This window comes from Thalassophryne amazonica, chromosome 6, assembly GCF_902500255.1.
Source record: "Thalassophryne amazonica chromosome 6, fThaAma1.1, whole genome shotgun sequence".
In the NCBI taxonomy this organism is placed as follows: Eukaryota; Metazoa; Chordata; class Actinopteri; order Batrachoidiformes; family Batrachoididae; genus Thalassophryne; species Thalassophryne amazonica.
Window position 1 is genome coordinate 113,558,133 of NC_047108.1, and position 22,261 is coordinate 113,580,393.

The window sequence follows — 22,261 nt, forward strand, 5'->3', positions numbered from 1 at the left end:
AACAGTGGGAGGCTGGATCTAAGCAGGAACGCGATGGATTGCTTACTCCGGGCAGGGAATACGGTCTGGCCCCAAGTGAAGGAGTTCAAGTACCTCGGGGTCTTGTTCACGAGTGAGGGGACAATGGAGTGTGAGATTGGCTGGAGAATCTGCGCAGCAGGGGTGGTGCTGCATTCACTTTACCGTACTGTTGACGAAAAAGGAGCTGAGCCAAAAGGCGAAGCTCTCAATGTACTGGTTAATCTTCATTCCTACTCTCACCTATGGTCATGAGGGTTGAGTCATGACCGAAAGAACTAGATCACGGGTACAAGCAGCTGAAATGGTCTTCCTTAGAATGGTGGCTGGTGTGTCCCTTAGAGATAGGGTGAGAAGTTCAGTCATCTGTGGGGAGCTTGGAGTAGAGCCACTGCTCCTTTGCGTTGAAAGGAGCCAGCTGAGGTGGTTCGGGCATCTCGTAAGGATGCCTCCTGGGCACCTTCCTAGGGAGGTGTTCCAGGCACGTCCACTTGGAAGGAGACCCCGCGGAAGACTCAGAACTAGGTGGAGAGATTATATCTCACACTGGCCTGGGAACTTTTCAGGATCCCACAGTCAGAGGTGGTCAATGTGGCCCAGGAAAGGGAAGTCTAGGGTCCCTCGCTAGAGCTGTTGCCCCTGCGACCCGATGTTGGTCAAGCGGTTGAAGATAAGTAAGTGAGTGATCTGGAACAGCGGCTATAAAGCCTGTAACTGGGCGTCGCCATGCTGGCAGCAGCTGCCCCACTGGCTCACAATGAACTCAATGTATAAAGGGGCAGAGCATGGGTGGCTCAGTGTGTGATGAACGAAACCTGAACACGCCCTTCTCTTGTAATGTGACCACCTAAGCTAACAGGCTAACCTTGGTTCTGGTGTTGGGGACTGAGTGGTGGTTCTCTTAATGGTTTGCTTTGGAGTGGACATTAAAAGTTATGAGCCGATTATTTTCTCAGTAATCGTGCTTTGTGAGGTTTAATGGACCAGGCTATTGGTAGCTGCTAAAAGTGCTAAGGCCATTAGCATACAACGTTAAATACCACGTGAATTGCATTTAGTGTGAATATTGCAGCAGAGATGTCTTATTCCAGGTGTTTATAACAAAATACACCAAACAAACAGACACGACAGCTAGCAGCCAGATCAAATGGACTCTGAGTTACGGTTGGCCGCTGCAAGAAGCAGAGTCGCTGAGCTCAGCTGCTGCCACTCAATGTGACCATGCCTCCAAATTTACCTACCTTAATGGCTTAAAATGTCTTAAACTAATAAGTCAGAAAAAAATTCACCTTTGTTCAGTTGTCAAGAAGAAAGAAACTATCTATAGAGACCAAAACCGTGTTTGTACCAGGCTGTAAACATGTTTATTTCTGCTCTAAAGGTGGACATTTTAATATGGGCTCCTATGGGAATGTGCTTTGATTTGGAGCCAGCCTCAAGTGGCCAGTCAAGGAACTGCAATATTTTTGACTTTCGGTTGGGCTTCGTCTGACACCATCAAAGTTTACTGTTTGACTTCAAGTCATAGGCATGTTGTAGTGTGAATATAATATGAACCAATCAGAGTGTCACCACACACACGATGCTGTGTCGTTATGTGGACATCAGCATGTCCTGGCCAGGAAATGGATGTGCACAAACAGGTTACAATGACCACTGGATGAACACTTACGTGAAGATCACAACTGTTTATGTTTGTTGCAGCCACAAAGGTAAAGTGGAACCGTTTCAACTGGCCTTTGACATGGACCTGGAATAGAAACCATTATACTGTGGATGCATCCGGGTAAAAAAGTCTCAAAACTACAAAAGCCTGAAAAAATTAAATAAATAAATAACATGATGCATCGAGAAGCAGCATGTTTATGAGAGAGAGAGAGAGAGAGATACTTTATTGATCCCAGAGGGAAATTCAAGGCATCCAGCAGCTTGCACATTAGACAAGACACACACATTACACCAGACACACAAATAAGATTAAATAAATAAAAGAAAATAGACTACTCAATAAAAACCACTAACTAAACTAAAAATAAAGTTTTGTCAGCATCCAGTCTCACAGAATATAACGGAGGAGTAAATAGTGTAATAATGCAGTAATAAGGAGGTAGTGCAGATGTAAACAGTACACAATATAAACAGTGTAAGTTGTGCAAAGAAGTAAACGGTGTAAACATTGTTGGTAGTACAAAAAAGCAATAAAAGGTCTAATCAGATGTAGCACAGGATTATTTTTTGTTGTGTTGGGAAGAGTTAAACAGTCTGATGACCTGAGGGACAAAAGACTTCCTAAATCTGTCCGTGTGGCAGGACTGGGACAGCAGTCTGCCACTGAATGAGCTCCTCTGCCTGATGATGGCGCTGTGCAGAGGGTGCTCAACATTGTCCATGATGGCCAGCAGTTTACTGAGGGTCCTTCTCTCTGCCACTGATGTTAGTGTCTCCAGCTCTGCTCCCAGCACTAAACCAGCTTTCCTCACCAGCCTGTCCAGTCACCCGGCGTCCCTCCTCTTCATGCTGCTCCCCCAGCAGACCACCACAGAGAAGAGGACACTGGCTACCACAGACTGGTAGAACATTCGCAGGAGTTTATGGCAGATCCTGAAGGACCCTAACCTCCTCAGGAAGTACAGTCTGCTCTGTCCCTTCCTGTAGAGGATGTCAGTATTGGCTGACCAGTCCAATCTATCGTCCATAAGTGTCTCCAGATATGTGTAAGACCGGACCATCTCCACATCAACCCTCTCAATGGAGACTGGCTGCAGAGTGGGCCCGGACCTTCAAAGTCCACTACCATCTCCTTTGTTTTGGTAATGTTCAGCTGCAGGTGGTTTGATTTGCACCACTCCACAAAGTCCTGTATCAGGTCCCTGTACTCTCTTTCCTGTCCCTCTCGCACACATCCCACAATAGCAGTGTCGTCTGAAAACGTCTGCATGTGGCACGACTCCGAGTTGTAATTGAAGTCTGATGTGTACAGAGTGAACAGAACTGGAGAGAGCATGGTTGCTTGTGGTGCTCCAGTGCTGCTGATCACTGTGTCCAAGGTGCAATTACTGAATCTAACGTATTGTGGTCTTCCAGTTAGATAATCAGTGATCCAGGTGACCAGATGAGTGTCCACCTCCATCTCCATGATGTTATCTGTTTAAACCTGCTGATTTTCAACCACTTATAAATTGGTTTTTGCAGGAAAAAACTTGTAAACGACAGCGATGCCACCTCACTGCAGCACACACACACACACACACACACACACACACACACACACACACACACACACACACACACACACACACACACACACACACACACACACACACACACACACACACACACACACACAACAGGTTGGGCTGTGATGTTGCCCCTGTGGTTTCTCAGCAAGGACAAACTCATCCAATTATCTCTTAAAACTGGTAATAAACGCAGACAGAAGAATGTTATCTCTTCGCCACCAAGTTCCATTCCAAACAAAGCCTGTGGCGGGCGACTAGATTGCAGCCCGTCTACTCAAACAGGTTTGTTTTCCTCATCATCTTATCGCCGGTTGGCGCCGCTTCGTGTCACCATGGGGATGGTGGTAAATAGCAGCGGAGGGAGGGGTGGCTGAAAAGAGTGAATGGGGCCCGGCTATCAGGGAGCTGCCGTGTCCCTCTGGCTCATTAAATTTTCAGTAGCTATGCACCTGTCTGAGGTGCAACTGGACATTATTGGTGAGCTGTTGCTAAAGCAATGTTTATTTATTCATTACATTTTCATTACTTTATAGCAGCAGTACTGGCAACACAATCATTGGCATGTTTTATTTTAAGGGGTTATTAATGGCACTAGGCTTAGGGAAAAAAACAAAACAATCAATAGCAATAACCAGTGATAATGATCTTCAGTCAGGTAATTGACTCACATTACCTTTAAAACAAACAGTAATAGAACTGAACACACGCCGTCCACACAGGCATCAAGTGACACTAATGTGGTGCCTTCGAGCAAAACATTGAACTGTTCAATAAACATAATTGAGATAAATGTGCCATAGCAGAATTTTCTGAGGAGACGACAGCAAGACGTTTTTACGGGTAATGTCCAAATAATGATATTAAAATCATATTAAAACAAATTATTATTACAGTATGTATGACCCCAAAACAGAAAATGCTGGGACAACATAAAAAATATGCAAAAACCAACCAACCAAAACAAACAAACCTACAATGGGGAGGAGATGGTCTAGTGGTTAAGTGTTGGGCTTGAGACCAGAGGATCCTTGGTTCAAACACCTGCCACACTGAAAAATCAGAAAAGGTCCTTGCACAAGGGCCTGGTCCTGAATCCCCCAGTTGCTTCCAGTGTGCAGTTGAGTGCCTTGCATTGCAACATCCTGACATGAATACACAATAAATTTTGCAGAGTAAAATATGCTCTGCCAGGATAACATTTGGTCCCAGTCCAAATAAAGTTAAATATACTCAGTTATAGAGTGAAATCAGCTCTACTGTCTTGTCAAATCAAGTTTTTCAACTCTATCATTCACAGCATGATAGAGTTGATTTTACACTGTGATAGAGTTGATTTAACTCTATTTGGACTAGGACCAAATGTAGTCCTGCCAGTGTATATTTTACTCTGCAGAATTTACTGTGTAGATGAATGTGAGGTATCATTGTAAAGTGCTTTGAGCTTCTGATTCAGATGGAAAAGTGCAATATAAATACAGTCCATTTACTATTTAATTTCACTGCAGACAGCAATGAATCCAAGCTGTTGTGCGGGCAGCTTTTTTCATTTGTTAAAATATAGAGATTCCTGAATTTACGGTCTGAAATGCATTTGAAAAAGTTGAGACAGGGACTTTTTAACATAAATACGAGCATTAAATAATCACATTTATAGCCAGTTTTATTGAGACAAGCCTGGGGATGGATACATGAGCATTTCTAAGTCACTGAATATGTTTTGGACTTCACTTACATCAATCATTAAGAAATACAGTCACTCTGGTACTGTGTGCTAAACCTGTGTCAGGCAGTACTCCAAAACTGAGCAACCACCCTGGCAGGCGACTAGTGAAGGAAGCCACCAAGACAACACTGAAGGAGTTACAAGTGTTTGTGTTTGGACAAACTGTGCATACTACAACTTTTGTCTGATGTATCACCAATTGTACGGCTTCATGATGAAGTGTAATACAATAGGATTTTCTTAAGAACCTGCAGTTTGCCAGAAGGCACAGGGGAAACCAGACTGATTGTATTTCTTAATACTTGATGCAAATAAAGTCCAATACATATTCAGTGACTTGGAAATGTTCAGGTATCCATCCCCTTACTTGACTCAAGAAAACTGGGTGTAAAAGTGATGACTTTATCCTGATATTCAGAATAAATTACACCCTGTAACGGGTTGTGGTGTGTGAATATGAGGCACGAGGTGCTTTCTGTCACATCTGATGTAAAATACATCCGTTTAGCCATGAGGTCATTGTCACATGACCTCCCTAAGCAGCACTGGGAAACACACGTCAGTTACTTTGGAACCAACACTTCAGGATCCAAGCCCATGTGTGTGGCAGCCACAGCCTGGTCTCACTGGGTTTTTTTTCATGCCCCATCACAAAATGCGTTTAGTCGTTCCCTTCTCCTAACTTTAGCCATCCCAAACATTAACCATAACCCCCAGTCCCCCCCTTTCACCCCACACTTTGTGCCCCTCATCACAAAATGAATTTGTGCCTCGTTATGAACAATGCCCCATTTTTGTACCCCGTCACAAAACCATAGATTAATGTACTTTTGTTACCCAGTCCCACGAAATGCCGTGACATTGGGCTGGGCAGCCATCACTCAGCGCTTTTCAGGAGAAAACATTTAAAAACTGCCCTGAAAAGTGTTTTCTTTGTTACTTGTTCATGCACAGCTGAGAACAGATCCATCGACACTCAAGTCAGAACCAATAAGAGGAAAAGTTTAAAAATAAAGTTCACGTAAAGTCTTTGTGTAGGCCAACGTGTTGTGTAAAATTAGGTCAAATTGTTGCACATACAAACCTTCTGATATGAATATTTAGAGCTAGAAGGCAGTGTCACTGAGGAAGTAACATCACACTAACCTGGTTGACTGTAATAGACGTGGTTAGTTTATTGTCATTGTTTCATTTGCACATGCATTCCATGAGTTTCAACATTTAATAAAAATGAAATTCAACAAAATCCTTGATTTCTGATACTTCTCTTCTAGTAGCCTTAAAGAAGGTTTTACGTAGCAAACCATTTTATAGCTAGCTAAGTCACACAATGTATTAAAAAGCTGTATTAAAGTTTAAAACGGGAGCAGCCGAATGGACAACAAAAACATTAAAGTTTGTTCCCAAAAATAATACCCAAGCACTGACATGAAGCATAAAAAACTAGAGCGCTGCACTCATAGAGCACAAACCTCCGCCAACACGAGTTTCCAGTTCCACAAAGTTTTACCTTGAAAACAATTTTCAAGGTACAAGTCCTGTTAGAAGTGACTTTTCATAAGCTAAAATATTATACAAAACATAGATCAAAAGGGCTTTTCAATGTAAAAATTAAATATCCGCTAAAGCCACAATACAGATCAGAAAGAAATCTCATCTTTTTTGACAGTTATGAATTTTTGAAAATTTGTTAAATGTTAAGGATAGGGATTTTCCAATTTTACAACATTTTTCCTGACTTTACCTTTGACCTATGACCTTGAAAACTGAATCATTTCTTGACTATCCAGATATGAATCCTCTAAAAATTTCATAATGATATATGAAAAATTGTGGGTTATACTCGTAGGCTGTTCACAAACAAACAAAAACAGGAATGAAAACATAACCTCTTCCAAACTTCGTTGGTGGAGTTAAAAATATTATACGACGTCTATTAGAAAAGTATCCGACCTTATTTAAAAAAAAAAAAACATGGATTTGAATCACGTGTGCTTGCGTGAGCCAACCTTGAACCTTCATGCGCATGCGTGATTTTTTTCACGCCTGTCGGTTACGTCATTCGCCTGTGAGCAGGCTTTGAGTGAGGAGTGGTCCACCCCCCTCGGCGGATTTTCATTGTCAGGGAAATGGCTGAGAGACTGCTGCTTTGCTTGATCAAATTTTTTTTAGAAACTGTGAGGCACATCCATGTGGACACCATTCGAGAAATTCAGGTGGTTTTTGGTGAAAATTCTTATGGGCTTCAAAGACATTAAGGGATGTTACTGTCGCTTTAAGGATGCCCTCAGCAGCTGTGGGGCGCACCGCACTCCAGCTGCCATCGACAGGCTGAACGATCATTTCATTTCTAAACGGATCGCTCTGTGGATCCGTGACCATCGTGTGCACTTTCTCTGGTTATCACAAGAGCTGGACATCACCCATTTTCCTGCAGATTTCACTTTTAACAAGAAATTTTGTCGTGGAAAGCCGAGCGGACGCATCTGCTCATTTCCATGACAAAATCTCCTCATAACAGTGGAATGTGCCGTTCATTTCCAAACTGGACGCTGTGTTTTATCCGGGACGTCGTCTGGACTAGCACAGGAATTGTGAAAAGACGTGGACATCAGCACTTTTTCGGCAAATTGAGACAGATGTGCGGAGGAATTCGTCGCGGATGCCGTGACACGCAAAGCAACGCCGTGATGAAGCGTCACAGAACATGTTCTGGCATGTCCAGGCACATCCACAATTTCTTGGATAATCACTCGACTGAAAAACCACCGACAGCTGTCTGAACGCCATCTCAAAGCCGTCCTGTGAGACCAAAACGGAGGTGGTTTTGTGTCGGTCCAGCAGCGAATCCATCATGACGCGCAAAGCATCCACTCGGCGTTCCATGACAAAATTTCTTGTTAAAAGTGAAATCTGCAGGAAAATGGGTGACGTCCAGCTCTTGTGATAACCAGAGAAAGTACACACGATGGTCACGGATCCACAGAGCGATCCGTTTAGAAATGAAATAGTCGTTCAGCCTGTCGATGGCAGCTGGAGCGCGGCGCGCCCCACAGCTGCTGTGGGCCGTCCTTAAAGGGACAGTAACATCCCTTAATGTCTTTGAAGCCCATAAAATTTTCACCAAAAACCACCTGAATTTCTCGAATGGTGTCCACATGGATGTGCCTCACAGTTTCTAAAAAAAATTTGATCAAGCAAAGCAGCAGTCTCTCAGCCATTTCCCTGACAATGAAAATCCGCCGAGGGGGTGGACCACTCCTCACTCAAAGCCTGCTCACAGGCGAATGACGCAACCGACAGGAGTGAAAAAAAATCACGCATGCGCATGAAGGTTCAAGGTTGGCTCACGCAAGCACACGTGATTCAAATCCATATTTTTTTTTTTTTTTTTAAATAAGGTCGGATACTTTTCTAATAGACCTCGTAGACAGGAACAATGGAGAGTGTCAGTGTGTCTCCATTATTAAACTAAAGTATATTCAATACTGGGATTTTGGGGGTCTGAAAGATACAGATAAGGACCAAGTAAATGTCTTAGGGCCCGTTCACACATAATGTGAAGTTTGGTCGAAGTGCGCATGAAGCAGGAATCATGTGTAAAAGGTGTAAAATCGTAACCTGCCTTGAATGCCTACACCTGTTGCTACAACTATTTGCACACACCAGCAGTTGTGCTGTACAAACCCATCGATCCCTCTCGCGGCAGGTGTCGGCTAAATTCCAGCTGACACACACGAACATCTAACACCGCTCGTTTGGCAGTTACAAAATTGTGTGGCCACTCTCTCTCTTGGCACGACAACAGACTGCAGACAATCATTGGCATGCTGGCAATGAAATTTGTCTAAGTGCCCCACAGGTGTGGCTTTGGTGTGTGCACTGAACTGATAGGAGGTGTGTCCACCCACTTTAGTGGCTGTGGAGATCTGTGGATCTGAAAATCCCAGCTGGACAATATGTACTGTGTTTGGATGGACAAGGACTAACAACTGCCCACTGTGATGCACGTGTGTCTATTTGCTGTCATCATATGGTCATAAATAAAAACATGTATCACTGTGGTGATATATGCTGTGGCTTGCAGAGTGCACGCTCCCTCACTGCTACCCACTGACAGGCTGCCCCCAGGTTGAAACGGACCATCAGATCAGAACACGTAGCAGGGGATCTGACTCTCATGTCACCCACATGAGCTATGTTCCATATGACGCAGTGTCAGTTCTGGCGTGCCATCCACAAGACACGCATGCCAGGCAGAACATGCACGAGGGCGGGCTGGACACGCGCCACCAGATGTGGACATGAGAAAAGCGAACTGCGTATGTCTGTGACCATGGGTCATCTACAGAGGAAGAGATGGCTGATATTTGTATTGCTCATTTGATAAGAGGAATTCAATATAAAATGATGTGTTTTTTATGGTCTATGGTTTTATTTATTTATTTTTTTAAATAAGTCCATCTCCGTTGATTTCAGGCATTTTCCTCGCACCATTTACAGGCCAGTGACGGTAGCTTAGTGGTAAAGTTTCGGGCTGGCAATCAGTAAAGTGCAGGTACAAATCCTGTGGATGGTATGTTTTTTTTATTCCACATAAGCGGCGCAATGTGGTTCCACAGGTACCAGCTGGTTTTTATGTTTTATTTATTCCACATCAGCGCACAATGTGGTTCCACAGGTACCAGCTGGGTTTTATTTAATCCACATCAGCGGTGCAATGTGGTGCACCTTGCACTGTGTTCCTGCTCGAAAGACACTAGCGTGCACAAACCCTCGCACTGGGATCATGCACGCCTGCCCGTCAGTGCAATGTTTCGGGGTCCGCTAATTCGAACTGTTTCGCCATATTTGACCAAACTTCGGACTATGTGTGAAGGGGCCTTTAGTTTGGGCAATGCTAGTTCGATATTAATTTGTCTTATTTATACAGTGCCAAATCACAACAACGGTGCCTCAAGATGCTTCGTATGAGTAAGATCTAATCCCTCCCCCTCCCCAAGCAAACACACAGGCAACAATGGTAAAGAAAAACTCTCTGCAGTGATACTGAGGAAGAAACCTCCAGCAGACCAGATTCAGAGGGGTGACACACTGCTGGGACCATTCTAACAGTTACAAGATTTATCTTCGGCTATGAAAAATAAAACAAAAACAGATAGACCTTTCAAGCTGTGACGTCTTGTTGCTAATCACAGGGTCCTGGTGGCCACTAGAGGCTGCCGTTGCTTGTGCATGTCACAATTTATTATTGGTATCCGACTAGTTATGAGGTTTGGTTGTCCAGAGTGCAGCAGAGTCAGTTGTGTGTGTGGTAGAAGGAGGGTTTTTCTTCTTTTTTTTAAACTCCCATAAATCTCTGTAATGAATTATTGTGCTCTTTCATGGGGACCATGTACAAAACTTAGGAACACCTTCAATGGCACAGTCATACAAACTCCATAATGTCCCCCAGATGTACAGTAGTGTTCAGAATAATAGTAGTGCTATGTGACTAAAAAGATTAATCCAGGTTTTGAGTATATTTCTTATTGTTACATGGGAAACAAGGTACCAGTAGATTCAGTAGATTATCACAAATCCAACAAGACCAAGCATTCATGATATGCACATTCTTAAGGCTATGAAATTGGGCTATTAGTTTAAAAAAAAAAGTAGAAAAGGGGGTGTTCACAATAATAGTAGCATCTGCTGTTGACGCTACAAACTCAAAACTATGTTCAAACTGCTTTTTTAGCAATCCTGTGAATCACTAAACTAGTATTTAGTTGTATAACCACAGTTTTTCATGATTTCTTCACATCTGCGAGGCATTAATTTTGTTGGTTTGGAACCAAGATTTTGCTCGTTTACTGGTGTGCTTGGGGTCATTGTCTTGTTGAAACACCCATTTCAAGGACATGTCCTCCTCAGCATAAGGCAACATGACCTCTTCAATTATTTTGACATATCCAAACTGATCCATGATACCTGGTATGCGATATATAGGCCCAACACCATTGTTGTGAATTCTTCATGTTAAGATGTTGGTATTACATGCTTTTATTTTGAAGTCCCATTTAAGGTGCGTCACTCACGTCTGTGCTTTATTTTGGAATGTTGTTCGGGTGTATGTGTGGTAACCTCCAGTTTCAGCACGACTCCACGATGGTCACACAGCTGGTCAGAAGTCACTGATGATGTGAGTTTTCAGTTCATTATGTTTCAGGGTAACTTTATCAGTGTCTGAAGCGTGTGTGTGTTTGTAGCAGGTTAGCGATACACTGTGAATCATTCTGTTGTTCCTTAAGATGAGTGTGTGTGTGAGTTAGCTCCCAGGTAGCTCAATGCTAATCTTAGCAAACTGATCTGTTGGGCCCAGTTATTTTATATGCAGTTTATGAGCTGTTATTTAATCCTGCTTTTGGTTTATTTACATTTACTTTAGTAACATTTGGATGTTTATTAGTTTCAAATGTGCATGTGTTCCGTTGGATTATTTAATACTCCAGCTCTGTTATTTACTGTTAATTTTGGAGCAATGTAAATTTGGATTAGTTGCACTAAATGACATTTATTTTGTTTGTATTTTTATAGAAACTTCTGTCCAACTTCAAGTGTTCATTCTGCCAAACTCCATTCATTCAAAGTAAACTTCAACCTCATCTGATGACTGTGTGTTCTCTGACTGGACCTCAGTGGTGGTCAATTACATTAAATAACTGGCATTCAGGGTTTATAATCAACAACCATAGTAGGAGAAAAATGCCCATATCGTGATGCTTGCACCACCATGCTTCACTGTCTTCACTGTGAACTGTGGCTTGAATTCAGAGTTTGGGGGTCGTCTCACAAACTGTCTGTGGCCCTTGGATCCAAAAAGAACAATTTTACTCTCATCAGTCCACAAAATATTCCTCCATTTCTCTTTAAGCCAGCTGATGTGTTCTTTGGCAAATTGTAACCTCTTCTGCACGTCTTTTATTTAACAGAGGGACTTTGCGGGGGATTCTTGCAAATAAATTAGCTTCATACAGGCATCTTCTAACTGTCACAGCACTTACAGGTAACTCTAGACTCCAGCATTGGAGATCATTGGAGATGAACAGCCTATAATTTTTTGCACCTGCGTATAAGTTTTCCCCTCTCCAATCAACTTTTTAATCAAACTACAAAGCTTCAACAACTAGTGGTCCTCAGTTCCCAAATGCTTACTAAGTGTTGTTAGAAGTAAAGGTGATGTAACACAGTGGTAAACATACCACTGTCCCAGCTTTTTTGAAACATGTTGCAGGCATCTACGAGGTCTGTTAGAAAAGTATCCGACCTTTTTATTTTTTTCAAAAACCATATGGATTTGAATCACGTGTGATTGCATCAGCCAAGCTTGAACCTTCGTGCGCATGCGTGCATTTTTTCACGCCTGTCGGTTGCATCATTCGCCTGTGAGCAGGCTTTGTGCGAGCACTGGTCCACCCCTCTCGTCGTTTTTTTATTGCGAATAAATGTCTGAACGATTTGGAGCTTTGCTGCATCAATTTTTTTCCAGAAACTGTGAGAGACCTCCAGGTGGACACCGTTCAGAAAATTAATATGGGTTTCAGGGACGATTTTATGGGGATTACACAGATTAAGGAGTGATCCAGACGGTTTAAAGACCGACTACAACTGCTGAGAGCGCGCCGCGCTCCGAGCGCCGATCAACAGACTCAAACCCCACTGAAACAACCAGATCATTTCCAACATGAAGGCTTTGTTGATCCGGGACGTCGTCTGACTTTCACAAACAGGCAGAAGGTGTGGATATCAGCACTTTTTTGGCACATTCCACTGTTACAGGAGTTTTTTTCATGAAAAGAAAAGCGGAGGGACGCCACGGAGCCGTTCATTACGCGGCACAAAACCACCTCCGTGTTGGTCTCACAGGACGGCTTTCAGGTGGATTTCAGGCGGCTGTCGGTTGCTTATCAGTCGTGTGATTATCTGAGAAATTGAGCATGAGCTGGACATGCCCCAACATGTCCTGTGAGGCTTCATCACGGCATTGCTTTGCGCCATGCGGCTCCACCGCGACGCTCGGAATTCCGCTACTCTTTCCATGACAAAAACTCCTGTAACAGTGGAATGTGCCGTTCATTTCTAAACTGGACACTGTCTTGATCCGGTATGTCGTCTGACTAGCACAGGAATTGTGAAAAGACGTGGACATCAGCACTTTTTTGGCACATTGAGACAGACATGCGGGGGAGTTCCGCGCGTCGCGGTGGAGCCGCATGGCGCAAAGCAACGCCGTGATGAAGCCTCACAGGACATGTTGGAGCATGTCCAGCTCATGCACAATTTCTCGGTTAGTCACACGACTGAAAAGCCACCGAAAGCCGTCTGAAAGCCATCTGAAAGCCGTCCTGTGAGACCAACACGGAGGTGGTTTTGTGCCGTGTAATGAAAGGCTCCGTGGCGCGTCCCTCCACTTTTCTTTCCATGAAAAAAACTCCTGTAACAGTGGAATGTGCCGAAAAAGTGCTGATATCCACGCCTTCTGCCTTTTAGTGAAAGTCAGATGACGTCCTGGATCAACAAAGCCTTCACATTGGAAATGATCTGGTTGTTTCAGTGGGGTTTGAGCCCGTCGATCGGCGCTCGGAGCGCAGCGCGCTCTCAGCAGTTGTGGGCGGTCTTTAAACCGTCTGGATCACTCCTTAATCTGTGTAATCCCCATAAAATAGTCCCTGAAAGCCATATTAATTTTCCGAACGGTGTCCACCTGGAGATCTCTCACAGTTTCTGGAAAAAAAATTGATGCAGCAAAGCTCCAAATCGTTCAGACATTTATTCGCAATAAAAAACGACGAGAGGGGTGGACCAGTGCTCACACAAAGCCTGCTCACAGGCGAATGACGCAACCGACAGGCGTGAAAAAACTCATGCATGTGCACAAAGGTTCAAGCTTGGCTGATGCAATCACACGTGATTCAAATCCATATGGTTTTTGAAAAAAATAAAAAGGTCGGATACTTTTCTAACAGACTTTGTATTTCAAACTGAGCAAATATTTGCACAAAAACAAAGTTTATCAGTTCGAACATTAAATATCTTTGTGGTGTATTCAATTAAATATAGGTTGAAGAGGCTTTGCAAATCATTGTATTCTGTTTTATTTACATTTTACACAACGTCCCATCTTCAATGGAATTGGGGTTGTATACCAACTCTCAGACCACTATATATGAGGTATCCCATGGAAATAAATGCAGCCAAATCCATTACCAAAGTGTGTATTCCGTCAATCACTTGGCCATTTCGGCTTGTGTGTGGTCTTACATCGTTCCATCATGTTAAAATTGACAGAGACACAGTACATGTCTACACTCTTTGGCTTAGTGCTTGCAACTGATGTGCTCTATGGACTAGAAAAATTCACCCATGTGTAAGAAGGTTCCCTCCACCGAATGACACTTTGCATGTGTGCAGGAAATGAGCCAGAGTACTGTGCAGACGTAGTCAGAAAACCTCACTCCACAACGCCAACAGACACTCTTGTGACAGACGCTAGAACTCATGGGTTTTAGCCTGATGGTTAGAGCGCATGCCTCCCATCCAGAAGATCATGAGTTTGCATCCTGAAGGTGGCTGGTTTAGCATGCAACATTAAATATGAGTGTTTCCTCTTAGATGATCCATTAGTTCATTTCAGTGCACAACATGCCAGATTTTTCCAGGTGTTTATCATAAAATACTTGAAACAAAACAGACATAGCAACACAACAGCAAGCAGCCACATCGAGTTATGGTCGGGGGCTACGAGAGGTGGAGACGCTCAGCTGAGCCAATGTCAAAGTGACTACACCCTTAAGTTTACAGAACTTTATAGTTTATACATCTTAAAGTAAGAAATTAGAGGAAAAAAAAAATCAGTGAGGGGAAAACTATCTGCCAAAACTATTTCTTGTTCCAAGCTGGAAAGATTTTTATTTCTGCTCTGGAGTTGGACAGTTTAACATGGACTCCTATGGGAAAGTGCTCTGTTTTGGAGTCAGCCTCAAGTGGTCATTCAAGGAACTGCATCTTTCTTTTTCTGGTAGGGTTTCATCTGCGATCAGTGAACTGTGACAGGTCCATGCTGGCAGAGCTTCTTAATGTGAGCTGTCCATGGTGCTGATAAGATGTGGAACACAATGCGGTGGTGAACATTTAATGATTGGAAGTTGTACTTAAAACAAGCATACTATCATCTGTACTAACCTACGACACCCTGGGCAAGCGTTGATAAGCTCACCATTTATAACTGACATTTCTCTGCAGAAAGTTTTTACTATGTACAAAACAAAAAGGGTTTTGCATTATGTTGCATGTGGAATCTGAAGCAAATTTCTTCTTTCTCAAATTAAAACAGTTCCACTAAATGCAAGAATTGCTCAGTCGTGGTGGAGGCAGCATGTGTTCTCTGCTTCATGTAGTTCTGGGTGTGTTATATAAGTGTATAAGTTACACAAAAGGTTCATTCGGGGTTTTCACATATCCCATAATCCCTTGCATGCCAGAGAGTCACTGCAGTCAATACAACATAGAGAATCCACACGATGACAATTGTAAATGAATATTATACTACAAAAATGTCATTTTTTATGCTTTTCATCACATTAATAAGAGACTGCTTGCTGCATGATACCCTGAAAACTTGCTAAAACAATTATAGCAAGAAATCTGTGTCTGCTACATTTAATCTCTGTGGAATTTAATAAGCGCAAACCGAATTTCAGACATATTATATATATTAGTCTGGAACAAAGAGGACAAACAGTGTTGTAAAGAACAATAATCAAGACATTAAAGAGCAAACTTCATTTTCCCCCAGAACAACATGATCAGGAAGCGGTAGTAGCTCACAGCAACTCCCATTGAAAATAACGGAGAGACAGCCTGTGATTCTTCCATGTTTACATAAAACAAACGCAATAACCACATCTAAAAACCCAGAGAATATATTCAAAAGAGTTTTAGGCACAATATAAAAATAGTTTTATGTTGTGATGTTAATTGTGTTGTCCATGTGCAGCGGTTAAAGTGAAGCGTGATCAGAGCGTATCAATGCAGTTCTCAAGGTTACTGAGATCTCGCAGCGCAGCGACCTCTCCAAGGTTTTGCGGGATTTGAAACCTGAAAAGCCTCAATGCTTTTATGCAGTGTTTCACAAAAGTTAATCCGCAGAGGGGTTTTTTTCTGAATTGGATTTGTACTCAAAGTATGTGTTCACAACACAAGTACACTGTTAGTAGCAGGTCGTGTCAGGCCCCTGTCAGTCTGGCTGTAGTGTTTCTGTAGCGCTCATAAGTCCTTTTGTAGTCTTCACATGTTCCTAAAAGAGTCAGTTTGTTGACCATGAAATCTGATAGATCATTTAACCATGTCAGACTTCTAACACGCCTAGGATCTGAAATCTGAATCTCAACAATGGAGATGCACAACCCAGTTTCACTTACAGAGAAAACTAAAGGCCCGACAAAAATAAAAGTTTCACAGATCAGAGGTACTTGAGGATTTCCTGTCACCATTCTAACCTCAGACTAAAAACTTATGGAATGTTCTCAGTGTTTCTTTGTTTATTACCAAGATTACTAAAACATTTATGGAGATTTTCATAAAACATGCTGGAGATTGTAGGACAAGGACAATACTGAACCTGTTCTGGTGTAGATCCAGATCCAAGACACCCCCACCTTTAACCAACCCCACCAACACTGATGTGGCATTGTTCTCAATTTTGTCATGAAGTAATACAATGGTCTAATTTAAACAAACACCAACAAAAGAAGTATGAATCAGCTCCTGGTGCATGCATGTCTTCTGTTAAGGGCCTTTGAGTCTGTGTGCGTGTATCCATAAAGTTGGAGTACATCTAATTTTCTCACTGAAGAACTTCTGAGACTAACAGGGATTATTTTGTCACTGTACCTAACACCAAAAAATTACTTTCCTCTTAACTGCTGCTGAAAAATCAAACCCTTGGTTTTTTGTTGTTTTTTTTTTTTTTTTTGCAGTTCTGAAACTTAGAATTTAAAGAAACTATTTAAGTAAGTGGAACATGTTTAATCAAGAAGACTGGAAAAGCAAATACTGATGGCAAGTAATGCAATGAGACCAATAAGATTTTAGCCTGTTTTTTTGTTTTTTTTGTTAGGTTGACATTTAATTCTCCCTTCGAAACCTCAGCATCAATCTCCACAAAGCACCAAATTAAAATCATCAATCCATCTATCCATCCATTTTCTTCCGCTTCATCCAGGATCGGGTCGCGGGGGCAGCAGCTCAAGCAAATTTAAATCAATATTGGACAATCAAATACCCACACAGATAAGACACAAACCTCACACAGCGTTGCAAAAAGTAAACTAGCAGGCTGCTCTTACTTTGGGCTGTGGCCCAGTAACAGTCGGAGGGAGGGCAGGTCGCCCTTGGCAGCAGCATAGTGAACTGGTAGAGCGCCAGTATCAGTGGAGGCTCTGGGGTCACATTCGCCGCTCTTCAGCAGCCAATCCGTGATCTCAGGGTGGCTGAAGCGGGAAGCAAGGTGGAGTATGGTGGCGCCGGAACTGTCTCTGTCCTGGAAGACAGAGAAGAAAACAATCAAGCTCACGCTTCAGTCACTGTACTGCAACAAACAGCTGGAAGTACATGCTGTGAAGAATGGACTCGGCAGACGTCTGCACTCTGAATGTCATTCTTCTTCTATAAAGGAGTTTATTCGGCTGTTTTTGTAATAAATCAAAACCAAACCTGCACAGTTTGGCTGAAACTTGGTTAATTGTTGCAACACTGATTGTCTTCAAATACGTTTTAATTAGATCTATAGCTGCAGAATTACAGTTTTATTTTATTTTTTGACCCAAACAATGCAGCTTTTCCATGTGCATTTTTGTGCTTCCTGGATTACGCAGCTATTACATTTGCAAATCCACTTTTGCATACATCACTATGACAACACGTCACAGCAGACAACAAACATCTCACCAGCTGGTTGGTCTTTTTTTTTTTTTTTACATTTTCAATGTAAAACTAAAGTGGCTGACACACATTCAAATGACTGAAGGGTCACAGTCAGTGTTTCTGCTCCAAAGTAGGATGGCTACAAAATACATCAAGTTCATTACTAGAGAGCTGATGCATGACCTGCCTGTGCACATAATACTGGTTGCACAATATTTTGGGACAACTGCACCTGCAGTGACCTTACAAGGGTCGCCAAATGTGATTTCATATTATGGTGTGATCTTGGAAAATGTGTTTTCCAATAATTAAGAGAGAATTTAATGTTTTTTGATGTTATAACACATATCAAAAAGGACTGGGTCAGATGCGCACTTGTGCACCTGACCCCTATCGAGCCCATGGTGCATGTACAGTGACAAAAATAAGTACTTGAATACCCTGCAGTTTTGCAAGTTCTCCCACTTACAAATCATAGAAATTTTCATCTTAGGTGCATGTCCACTATGAGAGACATAAAAAAAAAAAAAAATCTGGAAATCACACAGTATGATTTTTTTAAATAATTTATTTGTATGTTACTGCTGCAAAAAAGTATTTGAACACCTACCAATCAGCAAGAATTCTGGCTCACACAGACCTGTTAATTTTTTGTTAAGAAGCCCTCTTATTCTGCACTCTTTACCTGTATTAACTGCACCTGTTTGAACTTGTTACCTGTATAAAAAGACACCTGTTCACACACTCAATCAATCACACTCCAACCTGTCCACCATAGCCAAGACCAAAGAGCTGTCTAAGGACACCAGGGACAAAACTGTAGACCTGCACAAGGCTGGGATGGACAACAGGACAACAGGCAAGCAGCTTGGTAGAAGACAACAACTGTTATGATTATTTATTAGAAAGTGGAAGAAACACAAGATGACTGTCAATCTCCCTCGGTCTGGGATTCCATGCAAGATCTCACTTTGTGGGGTAAGGATGATTCTGAGAAAGCTCAGAACTACACAGGAGGACCTGGTCAATGACCTGAAGAGAGCTGGGACCACAGTCACAAAGATTACATTAGTAACACATGATGCTGTCATGGTTTAAAATCCTACAGGGCAGCAAGGTCCCCCTGCTCAAGCCAGCACATGTCCAGGCCCGTTTGAAGTTCGCCAGTGACCATCTGGATGATCCACAGGAGGCATGGGAGAAGGTCATGTGGTCAGATGAGACCAGAATAGAGCTTTTCGGAATCAACTCCACTTACCATGTTTAGAGGAGAACAACCCCAAGAAAACCATCCCAACCGTGAAGCATGGGGGTGGAAACATCATACTCTGGGGGTGCTCTTCTGCAAAGGGGACAGGAGGACTGCACCATATTAAAGGGAGGATGGATGGGGTCATGTACTGTGAGATTTTGGCAAACAACCTCCTTCCTTCAGTAAGAGCATTGAAGATGGGTCATGGCTGGGTCTTCCAGCATTACAATGACCCCAAACACACAGCCAGGGCAACTAAGGAGGGGCTCCGTAAGAAGCATTTCAAGGTCCTGGAGTGGCCTGGCCAGTCTCCAGACCTGAACTCAATAGAAAATCTTTGGAGGGAGCTGAAACTCCAAACCAGAAAGATTTGGAGAAGATCTGTGTGGAGGAGTGGACCAAAATCCCTGCTGCAGTGTGTACAAACCTGGTGAAAAACTACAACTATTTTAACACCCTGCGGTTTTGCAAGTTCTCCTGCTTAAAAATCATGGAGGGGTCTGAAATTTCCATCTTAGGTGCATGTCCACCGTGAGAGACATAATCTAAAAAAAAAAAAAATCCAGAAATCACAATGTATGATTTTTTTTTTTAGATTATGTCTCTCACAGTGGACATGCACCTAAGATGGAAATGGATTTTTTTTTTTTTTTTAGATTATGTCTCTCACGGTGGACATGCACCTAAGATGGAAATTTCAGACCCATCCATGATTTTTAAGTGGGAGAACTTGCAAAACCGCAGGGTGTTCAAATACTTATTTTCCTCACTGTATTTCTTTAAAATTTGGAGGGTTATCTTGAAGACTTGATTAAGAAGAGCTTTATAGCATCACATTTTTCTTGCCCCTAGAAAATGGTATCAATAGTATATGTGATTAAATCATTTCAAAACCCAGGCACACACCAGTTATGCATGCAGCATCGTGAATAGTGTGTGTGTAAGGATTTAGAAACTATTTAATCACTTTAGTTGTATTTAATGACACAGAAGGTGATCAATAAATTTCTATGTTAAATGTCTTCACCTGCCCATAGGCCAACAGTTTGACATAGATGTTGTAGAGTTGTCACTCATGGTCATTCTTAAATATTATTTAGTTAAAAGATAAGTCCCTTCATCTGCTCCCTTGTTTTCGCCACAGCAGATCCCAGGTTGATCTGCATGCTGATTTGGCACAAGGTTTACCCCGGATGCCCTTCCTGATGCAACTCCATATCACATGTAGAAATGTGGCAGGGGTAGGGTTTGAACCATGAAGCTTCAGCACTGAAACCAAACACAAGGTCCACTTGGCCAGTATTATTTATGATTATTAAAGTATTTATTAAAATAATATGAAAAAAATAAAAGTATATAATTAGTATTATCAAATAATTCGTTAAATAAATTAGAAATTTAATTAAATATTTTGTCGGGTAAGTGGCCAAGTGGTTAGTGCACTTGGTTTCAGTACGGAAGGTTCCCAGTTCAAACCTTGCCACATTCCCGATGTAATGTGGAGAAAGGCATCCGACGGAAAACTTGTGCCAAATCAACATGCACACATCCACCTTGGACCTGTTGTGGTGACCCCTTGTGAAAAGAAGGGAGCAGCCGAAGGGACGATTCAAAGGCCAAACCTGGTCACATATCAGAGTGTTCTGTCCGGTGGAACTACAAAGTTCACACTTATTAAGTCAGCGAAAATTAAATTAGTGTCTCCTGCAGCTGGAGGGGTCACTGACCTCTGGCCGACAACCTCCCTGTGTCAGCAGCCACTGCAGACACGCCAGGTTCCCGGTGGCTGCGGCGTCATGAGCCGGACTGGCCCCGTTCTTGGCCACGCAGTTCCCCGGTAGTCCAGCCTCGTCCACCAGGAAACGCAGACAGGTCAGCTTTCCGGCCCGGGCGGCGTGGTGCACCGGAGAAGCGCCCAGCGGGTCCCTCACGTCGCCGGATAGCGCTTGTGCCGCTAATTGCGCTTTGAGAGTGTGCACGTCCCCCTGCCTCGCGGCGAGCAGCGTCTTGTCCGCTTCAAGCACCATGACTGCTGCAGCTCGGACACTCGTCTGGGTCGGTCCCCGGTCGGTTCACCGCGATGAGGAGGAGGAGGGCTTCATCGTCACGCGCGTAAAGTGGCTCCTCACTCCATAAAGCAGCTCACAATCACGTGCATTTACGCGTTTTAGTTTTTCATGCATACTGACACGCGCAAAACTCAATGTTTTTCACACCTAACCTTCTCCTAATATTCCCAAACACGATGAGACTCCTCCTTTTCGTCTGTGGCGCGCGGAGAACGGCGATCATCTGTTGCGCACACGCGCGTTTAGACAGTTTGTGTGTTTGACATCAGAATGTTGGTGTCAGAAATATTCCGCAGTGTTTGTGCGCTCGTAGCAGATGGCGCCGTGGGACTGATCAGATGTTAAATAATCCATCAGGGGGAGGACCAGCGCAGGTTGTTGCTTTCTGGAAATTGGCTCAGAAGTTAAAGGGCCAGTCCGCGCGTGAAAACTGTGAGTGCAGCCGTGAGCCGTGCAGTCACACCACGACTGAGACGTTAAAGAAGAAAATGGCACGAAATGCGGAAACCCTGATGGAATCTTTCAACACGCCGTCGTTATTTTCGCGTAGCTTTTTTGAATTTTACTTAAGGCATCAGAGCTCCATCTGGTGGTTTGTGTGGAAGTCGAAATGTACTTTTCGACTTTTCGAGTCCCTGTACAGGGGCCGAACTAGCGTTTCCTGAAAGAAAGGCTTTGATGATGGGTATAGGTCATATTGTGCAAAACTGGCGTCACCTACCTTTTACAGATTTGTGGGGGATCTAGAGGTGGGGTTAAAGGGGTTGTTCATTGGGACCTTCAAAGCAGCAGAAATGTTTCTGTACCCTTCCCCAGATTTGTGCCTCAAGACAATCCTGTCTCAGAGGTCTACAGACAATTTATTTGACTTCATGCTTGGTTTGTGCTCTGACTGCCAACTGGGACCGTATATGTAGACAGGTGTGTGTCTTTCCAAATCATGTCCAATTAACTGAATTTACCCCAGGTGGACTCCAGTTAAGCTGTAGAAACATCT

The 22,261-nt window shown here is 43.0% G+C and overlaps 1 protein-coding gene across 1 annotated transcript in view; it reads right to left on the bottom strand.

Moving 5' to 3' along the window:
* Window positions 1-21,351, bottom strand: part of espn (espin) — a 142,370-nt gene extending 121,019 nt beyond the window's left edge. The window contains 2 exon segments of the mRNA XM_034173173.1: window positions 17,367-17,560; window positions 20,923-21,351. Of these exon segments, the coding sequence (XP_034029064.1) occupies window positions 17,367-17,560; window positions 20,923-21,222 (494 nt within the window). The 5' untranslated portion in view covers window positions 21,223-21,351.
* Window positions 21,352-22,261: the final 910 nt, after the last annotated feature.